Below are 11,002 nucleotides of genomic sequence, written 5' to 3' on the forward strand. Positions count from 1 at the left end.
TTACCAAATTTATTTAAAATACAATGCTTCTAACGAAGATAAAAATGTACCAAAAAATAGATCTAAGTCACAATAATGTTTTAAATTTGAATCAATAAATTGAATTGTAAGGCAGTGGACTGGCATAGGTCTCCTATTAAACACGTTGTGCCTCATCCAGAGACCAATAGCCTTGGAAGAACGAAGGAGGTACTCTGGATTGAAAGACTTAATGTTGCTGGGTAAATTAAGGCTGTTAAGAGCACATAAGTGCTTAGTACTCCCCGATAACGTAGTCTGCACATTCTACAACTTCCCAATACTACCGGCATTTCGAGTTGTCCGCAATACATGTTACTAGCCGGATTTCGCGTCAGTAGTTGAAGGACAGTAGTTGTTTGGTGAGGCAGGCAGAAGGCTCATTTATATGTTTCGAAGCAAGTTGTCAGTTACTTCCGTCTATCTTTGGAAGGCCCATTTCTCCAGCAGACTCTTCATTGATGCACCAGTTATACATTTTAGCTATACCAATTATATGTTTGGTTTACAGCAGAGGGTGAGTGGCCAAGCACCCAGGCAAGCTAAACTCTGCTACCCTACCTTCACCAGTTTTTCCAGGGTCTTTATGCGCTCCAGTACAAGCTTAGAACTCACCTTAATAGCATTAATGGCAGACCTGATGTCCTAGTTTATTGCTACGAACGCATTGGGATGTCCATTATTTAGAATTTTCTGACCGCATTTCAATGCAGCGAAGACTTCAGCCTGAAAGAAAGTAGCAAGTGTAAAACAATGTAGGTCGATTGGAGTCCTCCCTGCGATATTGACCACAAAAACTTTAACTATTACTAAAACTTATTATCACAGTGACCTATAGCACTTCTTTTACTTTTCAAGTGCCTTTAAAGAAAGTAATCTAAAGGACTTAAGTCAAAAGCCCTCGGCGGTGATTCAATAGGGACGCGTCTGCCGAACCACTCATTCGGGAAATCGGTGTTTAAAAGCGACAGGAACTTACATAATGCAGTGGTACCACATCTTGATGGAAATGAATGTAATTCATTATAATTTACGTCGTTTTCTATTATTTCGGTAATTAGTATATTTTCGGTAATTCCGGAAAATGCTAGTCTGCGCATTTATTTTGTCACGATATTGCGTGGATTCAAGTCACTCTAATATCGACAGTCATGTTTATTTACCGCACCTTATAAATAGAACGTGCACTCATCTGAGAAGCAAATATTAAATTTTCTCTATGAAATTCTTTCTGCGATTTTCTCGATGACTATTACGAAAAATATTAGACACAGATCCAGTTTCTTCAAATTTCCTTATTAACTTAGCCACATACTTATCGTTAATATTTTGGTCTGGATTATATGCATAAAAAACCGGGCATTAGCTTTTTGCAATGTTCCTATTTTGATAATACAATCTTAGTATTTCTACCCTTCCCTCAATTGAATAAATTAAATATCACAACTAGGTAGGTAACTTTGAAACAATTTGAAATCAAATACAAATTTTTTCAATGACGTTCAATTCAATTAATCAGTAATTGATGCTAAATGTTCTTCCTGGAATGTTCTTGCATCGTTATTATTTTTGCAATCGTTAGTCGAATTTGATTAAACCAAATATCTTTACAACGATCACAGATCAAAACAGAAGTTTCTAAAAACTTCACGGGGAATAAAAAAATTAAAAATGATTTGGCATTTTCTTTTAAAAATCTAAAGTGTATTGCAAAATTTTATTCTTGGACCACCCTGTATTATACGGCTATAGATGAAGTTAAGTTATGCGTGAATTTTTTTAGAAGTTTATCCGGAACTTCGTTTTCAATCCAAATCCGATCTTTTAAAAGTCAAACTTTAAAAGATCGGATTAACATCATTTTAATCTTAACAAACCTCATTTTTAAAACTTAAAAAAAACAACAACTTTTCTAAGCATTACAAAAGTATTTATTTCGTAATTTTTATGGTACAAATGGGTAACTATTGTAATTTAAATATACATTTTAAACTTTAAAGAATTAATTTTATTACTATTTAAGCGATATATTTAAGGTAGCAATGAAGTTATATTCTTAACCTATGATAAAACTATATTTAATTTGATATTTACAGCGCTACATTAATACCTTTAAGAACATATAGATTCAGAGTTAGAAATTAAGGAACAGTAATAGTATATGTTATAATTAAAAAAACACTTACTAAAGATATACCATTAGCTAATCTATACCATTAAAATTTTGTGATTTACCATTACAGCACTGGCACCTTTATCTATTTTAAAATATTCCTAAGCTGTGACTTGATATCAATATTTTCATATAATAAAAGTATTTTCTCAAACCATACCAGATCCAAAGCCAACAGTGAATTACCTTCTCAGCGGAGGTAGATATTCTCTTGTAGGTTGCCCAACACCTCCCTGTGTTCTCCCGGACGGCTTTTGACCGGCAGGATATCCTCCATCAGATTGTTCACTTCCAGAAAATCCATTAGTTGACCCACCAGGATATCCATTGGGTTGTGGACTTGCTGGAAAACCTGAACCGAGCTGCTTAGCACCTGAAGGTGTTTGAGATCCAGGATACCCTTGTCTTACTCCTGAGGAAGGATATCCACCTCCCGTTTGCGGACTTCCTGGGTAACTACCATCAGAAGGTTGTGATCCTCCCGAACGAGGTGGTAAATATCCAGGTCCTTGAGTCGGTTGCCCAGCGGGAGCACCTCCTAATGGTCTAAATGAACTTCCTGGACCACCAGTCGGTCCTTGGGGTCCACTACCCGAAAAAGAAGGACCTTGTGGTCGACCAGAGGATGGGTAGCCAGGCTGTCCAAAGGTTGGAGCTTGTGAAGTAGCAGATGGTCCTTGTGGCCCTTGAGGTCTTGAGGATGGTCTTCCTGAGGGGTATCCTTGGTTAAAAGTTGAACCTCCTAAAAATCATCAAAATATTTATATGGGTTAATTAGGTTTATTGTTTCGAACTTATATTAACCTTGCTCTGATGTTGTACTGCCAGATGGATAACCAGCTCCAGGACCACTTGATTGATAACCTGTTGCTGCTGTTCCGTCAGGCCTTTGTGGCTGTCCTGTAAATTGATTGGGCTGTGAAACGCCTGCACTTGGCCTGCCTGATGGATATCCTGTTGTTTTTATGATAAGTTATTAATATTACCTGATAACTATTTAATAAAAACTGTAATAATACCTGTTGCACCACCTTCGGAACCTATTCCACCAGATATTTGCGGTCCGTTACCTTGATATCCTCCTTGTTGATTTTCAGTGCCGAATTGTCCTTGTCCTTCAAATCCAGGGCCTGCAGGTATAGCTCCTGTCTGTTGCTGAGCTCCAGTTATTGAATAGTCATATATATTGGCGTTTATTCCAAAGAAAGACGGCGCCGAATTGCAGTCAAATTGATTCCACCAGACGCAAACCAGATATTCTTGATGGAAAATAGTGCCGTTTGGGCATAGAAAGTCGTAAGTTTTATTATTGGAGCAGATGTGGAATACTTGACATCTTAAAAAAAGTATCATTACTGTGAATATATATACAATATTGTTAGTGTTATTTTAAATTTGGTTATATTGTTAATAAATTATAGAGACTAACCTAGTTTCTACATCAGCATAATATCCAGGATATTGTTGCTGGTCACAGCTAAAAGACGTCTCTGGCACAGAAGATAAAATTGGATAATCAACATCTGGTTCACCGGGAATTGCAGAATAATCTCCTTCATCTTCTTGTGGTTGCCCAAAACCTCCTTCTCCCCCCTGCTGCTGATCTCCTAAACAAGAACGATAAATGATAAATGATATTATGATATTAAAAGAAATCATTACTTGACTTACCAGAAAATTGCTCAGGTGTAAGTCCGCCTTGTCCATTAAGTTGCTGTCCTTGAGGTAAACGTTGCCCATCGGAAAATCCTCCTGAACCTGTTTGTTGACCAGGGAAGCTTCCTTGGCTAGGATAACCTTGACTGCCTGGCCTTTGCGTACCAGGGTATCCTAAAAATTCTTCATGTAAAAAAACCTATTGATAAAATTAAGTGCTAGATATTAAATAAAAGCTACTCTGAAAGGAAGAATTATTAACTAGAAAACAGCAAACCTTTTTGTGGCCTTGAGCTAGGACCTGAAGGAAAACCACTTGATGGCTGTCCAGCTCCAAATCCTGGTCCAGTGGGCCTTCCTCTCTGTGGATATCCTTCTTGACCTGCTGTAGTTGATGAAAAACCTGGAGAGGAAGAAGGCTGACTTGCCTGGCCGGGCCTTGATGACTGAGGGAAACCTCCTTGATTCCCGGGAGTAGATGCAAATCCAGGCGCTTGTCCTGGCTGAAATCCGGAACCACTGGGTCGTCCTGCTTGAGGATACCCGCCAGTAGTACCTAAAAAAAAATTTTAGTAATATATTTTTTTTTAATATTTAAGCTTATTTTACTAACCTCCCTGTGGTCTCTGCTGTCCTTGAGATGAAAATCCACCTTGCTGCGATCCTGTGGAGGAAAACTGTGGTCCTGATGGCCTGCCAGCAGATGGATATCCAGTAGGTCCTTGAGCTGCAGATTGAGTATTGGATACACCTATATATTTAAGAATTTGAGTAATATCATAGTTTTATATCTTTTAAATAAAATACCTTGTCCAGGTTGTGATTCAGTTGTAAAGGGTGTTGAAGGAGGTCTTTGAAAACCTTCCAGTCTAGTAGCGGTAGGTCTTTGAGGGAATGCCGGACCACTTGGTCTACCAGCAGCAGGATACCCTGATAATTATAAAGTTTCCTTATAGATTAATTGCTGAATATTTATTTTAAAATATTTACCTGTAGATTCGACACTAGGAAAAGCTCCTTGCTGTCCGCCTCCTGTTGGTCGTTGGGAAAATCCGCCAGGACTTTGTTCGGGATATCCTCCACCGATTGGAGACGATGTAGTAGAAAAGCCTCCAGGCTTGGGAAAAGTTGGAGTTGTACCTACGTAGCCTCCTGGTGCTTGAAATCCGTCTGTGCTTGGTGAGGTACCTGTAGGGAAGTTTCCTTGGCCTGGTTGCTGTTGACCTCCACCGAAGGGTGTTTGGGGGGTGGGGTAGTTATATCCTTGTTGTGCCTAAGAGTTATTGGTAATGCTAGTTGGTATTACTTTTATATGGGTATAAAATAAAATATAGCTTTTTGTTTATAAATTTTGGAATATCTTGAAAATGGAAGAGATTTTGATACTAAGCCAAATTTTACTTACCAAACAGTTTCTAGCAATCAGCAAACAAACTGAAATAGAAAATACATAATATGTAATAATTATAAATAAATTTAAACTATGACTCTATCAAATATCAATGCATATTTTATGGCCTAATTTATTTATAATATACATTTATTTTACTTCTTGTATTAAGAAAAGAGTTTGCCTAACAAAAATTCTAAAAAAATAATATAATACTCCTGGGAGAAACCATTAAAGATCACGCTACAAAAATCCAAATGCCAAAATACGATTGCGATAATTGTATTGTTTGAAAATACTGAAAAGAAAAAATGTGGGTTGATGTTTGAATATAATTAAGTAATTCATTAATTACTATTTTAGTTAAGTGTATTCGTATTTTTACTTTCAGAAGATTTATGCACTTATCATGCAACATGACATGTACCAATTCGCACAATATACTATTATAGGTACGAGCAGATAGATATTAAACTATTAAGAATGGATTATTTGCAGAAAATGCAGTTAAGAATTTTTTGCAATATTTGCTTATTATATAGCTTAAGGGTGTTTCAAATTAAGAAATGATGATGAATGATGAATTTTCTATTTGATGTCATAAAGGTGGCCTAATAAGAAAATATGATTTTTTAATATAATTATGATGGCAGATAAACGTTTTTTTGACTAGCCGAAAAGTGTAAAAAGGATAACTAATTTTCTTAGAAAAAGCGGTAGAAGAAAAAATGAGCTGATGAACAAAGAAAAATGATATATAGAGAAAAAAAACTGAAAATGAGTCAACAACAATAAAAATCAATTAAATTTCTGGTACAGTACTATCACTGATTATCAATAAAAGTTTGGATATCCTGGTAGGGCTGTTTAACGCGATATGAAAATTATCTAAATTATACGAGATAAATTATTGATGTTGGCAATTATAATTGCCCGGGGTCATATTCATTAAAAATTAATACAATGCAAAATACAATTTACATTGATGTTAAATATTATTAACATCCTTAAAAGTTGCATACCTCACCCAGATTTTAATAGAGAAAATGAGGAAGTAATAGTAGAAATTGAAAAGTTGGTTTAAACATTTGGATAATCTATAAATCTATGTGTGGCCAGTAATGGATTGACCAATAAAATATTCTGTAAATTTATTGAAAGATATGAATAAAAATGATATTTGTTAGAGAAAAGAAAGTATACTGAAATGCAAGAGCTAATATTATAGCTGCTAATAGTGTTTGTACCTAAACCTTTCTTTTAACAGTTTTTCTATTTTATCCGAATGTTGTGGGTAGTTCTTGCAGTTGCACTGAATGATATGCAGTTCTAACTGAAAAACAGTGAAAAATAATAGTTAAGTCTACGCTCCTAAAAGTGAAACTCAGTTAGCCTGACGTACTGATGCAGCAAAAGCTAGAGTTTATCATAAAACAAGCCCTGACCGAAATATTACAGAGTCAAGCATATAGAAAGATCACTTGCATTATGTTTAGCATTTTCGGATTACATTTCAAAACGATTTAATTCAATAAATCTCAAACTGATTCGTAGTGGAAGTGCTACAACTAATAATTTAGTATTCAAAAAGTGACAAAAATTACGAATATGAAGAAGTTGCGAGAATATTATCAGATACTGGCGAACACCTTGAAACCAGCTGTAGCAAAAGTGACGCTGAAGCCCTTGCATCAGCAGAAGTTGAGCTATTGCTAAAAGAAATATTTGATATAACAATAAGTTTTATTGCAGAAATTAATTAGCATTTAGAATGTCTTATTGTTAGGATTCGCGTCTATGATATCGTTTGTAATCGATTTGGGTCTTTGAATTTATTAGTAATATTTAATAAGTGCATCTGAGTCCCAAATAAATATTGAAAGGTGAGTTAATATTGAGACGATTATTTCGAAATCAGCCTTGAGGTGAGACGATTCAGTGCATAATTCTGATTCTAGATGTTTTAGAAAAAAACCAAAAGATGTTTAAGTTTAAATGAAAATTGATGTTAACCAGATTCATCCTTGATTTCATCATTGTACTTTGAATTCACGTTGTAAGATTATTTTTCATTCGTTTAGTACGGCGGCAGTTTAATGAAAAATTAATTTAATTTCCTACGAATTTGCACTGTTAATTGAAATTGTCGTAGTTTTGTCTTCATATGAATATATTATCTGAAAATAAAGCTAAATGAACTATGCATTCAAACGGTCGTATATTATTTTTTGCTCCTCAGATAGAAAGACGAGTGGAACTTTTTAAAATGTATACTTCTACGGTTCTTGCTTTGACGGATACAAAGAAATGACGGAAAAGAAGAAAAATAATTGCTTTAAACTTATAATGAAAGGCAAAGTAGAGGATAAAAATCAAAACCTTCTTTATCGTGTAAGAAAATTAACGCAGATGATTATTTCTGTTCAATTACCACATATGGAGAAGATTATCAATTTTTTTAGTTCTTTAGAATAATTATGGAATCCCTTATATAAAATTTTTTAACCTCTCTAAGATTTATGAATTGATTACCTGGTTTGGGAGAAATTGTACTTGCTTTCTTTTAAATTTTAGGAAAAAAATAAACCAATTATTTATTATTTAGGCAAATGCTCTCTGGGACATAAATATTTTAACTCTAATAACTTTGATGGTATCTCTTGTAGTTATAATACATAGTTTATAAGAGTTTGCTCACACATAAAGGCTTAATCTTGATTATCGCAGGTTGTTTGCTTGGTTTCTGGAATATTACATATTTACCTTCCTTACTATATCCTAGGTCAAGTTTTCGTCATCTCATAACTAAAGAAATTTCATTATCAAACCTGTATCACAGATGTAAATAGCTGTGCTAAAAATGCTGCTGTAAATAACTCCGCAGTGCGGAGCTATTTACATCTGTGCCTGTACCTCTAGCCAATATGACTGCACATATTAAGGTAATTGGAATTCTAGGTGATGATTAATTGACGCTTTCCATCCGTTTGCAAAATATCCAAAAAAGCGTAATTAAAAAAAACTGGATACCTACATAATAAGAAATATATGGCATCATTATAAAAACGAAGAAAAATACAAAGCAAAAAGAGTCCAACTTAGATGCGAATAAAAAACATAAAAAATAAGAAAATAAGAAATAGATTGGATGGGTGTAAAAAACATTGCTGAGAAAATTAAGAATGCTATTATAAGTGCCAATCATCGCAAAATACTAAAAATTATTTTAATGTTTCTTTTTAAACAAGCGCGGCGTCTTAAATTAAAATAAATTTTACTTGGAAAAGAAATGAGGGAATCTCCTGTTAAATCTATACTGAAATAATCAAGCCACAAAATTATAAACTTTTGCAATTTCCTTGGAAGTCTCGATATTTAAAAGATTTTGAAATAATTAACAATTTAAATTTTGGAAATTTCAGTAAGTCACTCTATGTCTCAGATATTAAGAGAAATAATAATTGTCAATTTAGAACCGAAGTTTAGTTATGTTAAAATTAAATTATAAGGCTGATTTTTTATAAATATTTTCAAAAATTGCGATCAAGAGTTTTTAGCTCTAATAAGATCAAAGAGATATTTTTTTAAAGTTGTGATCTTAGACGTAACAAATTGGACGAAATTAAAAAATTCAACATTGAACACACAAATAATAAAATAATAACTTCTTAAATGAACAAAAAGCCACATAGCTTGCAGTTTTTATAAGTATTTTTAAAAAATAATTATTTTTCTTATAATGTTTATTATTATTTCTTAATAACAATTTTTAAGTAAATAAATAATTCCGCTTACCTAACCCTAGATTTAGCCAGTTCATGTTGGGTCCTACAAATAAAAAATTAGAACATTACTTTTAATTTCTTGTTATTTTAAAATAAAAAAATATTGTTAATAATTTTTATCTATCCAAGTATTATATTTATTACTTTAATTTAAAATAAAGGCTTTATTATGAATTATATAAATATTTTCGTTATGCAAGACCAAAAAAAATATTTGGTTAAATTTCACCTATAAGCAATTTCCTTTAATTTGTAATATATGCACTAAAAAGACACTTTCCTTTAATAATATACAGCACTAAAATCCAAACCTTTTGTCACTACTCTACAAATAGACCAGACTTTCAAAAGTCTTAAATTTCAAGTTTGATTCTAGACTAAACTCACTCCACCATGATGTATGTTTATATATCTGTTTATATATCGACTTACCCCATTTTCTGCCAACCATTTTTGTGCACCCACTATACGAAGATGCGACAGATTAGGTAATTTGGTAACATGGAAGGGGCGATCATCTTCTAAGATGTTACGCTATTATTCTTCTAGGGTACCATGTGAAGAAGATCTGTTTTACCTTAGGCGATGTGGTCGTACGATACTTACTAGGTCTCAAATCGTGGGTGTTTGTCATGATTATAAATTTTTTTAGTACATGATTTTGTTCTAGTAAAATCTTAAACTCTGGTTATCTGGCGTGACGTTTGAACAAATAATAATTTAAAAAATCCCAAAGTGAAAGAATTTAATAGACTGTTGAATGTTTAGGTGCATTATTCGGCATATATAACCTAAAAATATATTTTAAAAATAAGTTTTTTTCAAGTTTAGAAATACAATAACAAGTATACAGGGTGAGCCAATCAAAACGAGACAAGGCTGATATTTATAATATACAGCTGGGACCCATCGATTTTTATTTCGAGACAAAAAGATTTTGTGCATCAGCACTAAAATTTCAACCCGCTCGTTGAAAGCTCCTATCATAAAATTTTAACTAAGATAAGAGGTCAAATAATACCTTATTTTAAAGGTAATTGAATTCTCTTTCCATTGCTCCTTTTTTTTAATTATATTTATAAGAAAATACAGAAAAAAGGATAATTAAAAATAATTTCTCTTTAGTAAACAATTTATTGCTTTTTGAAAAAATGTTAAGATCCGTAAATTTTTTTTATCGAAGAAGTCTTTTGAGCTAACTTTACGCAGGTGTGAGTGAGTTGATCCCTTAAATGAAAATGGTGTTAAACTTCATGTGGTACTTCAATTTAATGGTCACCAAAGATAAGGAAAAAAAAGAAAAAAAAACACAAAATAAAATGGAAATTTTGTTTATAATTCATTGTAAATGACAAGAAGTGCTGAAAGTGTTGCCTCCTGCATCCATAAAATAAAAAAGATTTTGGTCAAAACTGCCCCGGACATAAATGCCCCACATTCATCAATGATGCGCTGGCGTAATTAATTTTTTGACTCTGCTGGCTAAGTTTTATATTTTTAAGTGACCTTATAAAAAAATCTAAGGGAGTCAAATCAGGTGATCTTGCGGGCCGCTCGATCCATTTACCAGGATTCGTCTGATTTAAGCATTCTCTAACAGCAAGGCTATAATGAGGAGGTGCACATCTGAAAAAATGTTTACGCTTCGGCAATATAATTATTATTATTTTCTAACGTTTCTGGCAATGCAGGATCGATCACGTCTGCTAATAATTGTAGATACAGTTCGCCATTAAGATTTTCTGGGGAAAAAAAAATAATAAAAACCGTCACCATTAATTTCAACCCAGACATTCAATTTCTCAGGATGTTGAGTGTGAACATAGAGCAGATGTGGATTTTCGTCAGAGCAGTATAGACAATTGTGACCAGTTCTGTTTAGAAAAAACAAACATTCATTGGAAGAAATAAATCTTAAATACTCAACTTGGATTATTTATTATTTGTTCGGTCATAATCTTGCAAAAATCCAAAAGTCTG

General features: G+C 33.3%; 1 protein-coding gene across 2 annotated transcripts; it reads right to left on the minus strand.

The window, feature by feature from the left end:
* Positions 1 to 1,957: 1,957 nt before the first annotated feature.
* On the minus strand, positions 1,958 to 9,488 carry LOC126741080 (spidroin-2-like). Of its 2 annotated transcripts, none has more exons than XM_050447392.1 (12): positions 9,455 to 9,488; positions 9,033 to 9,065; positions 5,253 to 5,281; positions 4,838 to 5,120; positions 4,655 to 4,777; positions 4,461 to 4,598; positions 4,125 to 4,403; positions 3,863 to 4,021; positions 3,621 to 3,798; positions 3,211 to 3,527; positions 2,996 to 3,145; positions 1,958 to 2,933 (listed from the first exon to the last, which is right to left on the minus strand). In XM_050447392.1, the coding sequence occupies exons 1-12, from the start codon at positions 9,471 to 9,473 to the stop codon at positions 2,374 to 2,376; spliced, it is 2,268 nt and encodes a 755-aa protein (XP_050303349.1). In that variant the 5' UTR covers positions 9,474 to 9,488; the 3' UTR covers positions 1,958 to 2,373. The 2 variants fall into 2 exon arrangements, with proteins under 2 accessions (XP_050303349.1, XP_050303350.1); XM_050447393.1 differs by lacking the exon at positions 9,455 to 9,488 and adding an exon at positions 9,301 to 9,407 and having other exon boundaries at positions 9,033 to 9,063.
* Between the last annotated feature and the right edge of the window lie 1,514 nt (positions 9,489 to 11,002).

Source organism: Anthonomus grandis, chromosome 10 (genome assembly GCF_022605725.1).
Source record: "Anthonomus grandis grandis chromosome 10, icAntGran1.3, whole genome shotgun sequence".
Taxonomy (NCBI): Eukaryota; Metazoa; Arthropoda; class Insecta; order Coleoptera; family Curculionidae; genus Anthonomus; species Anthonomus grandis.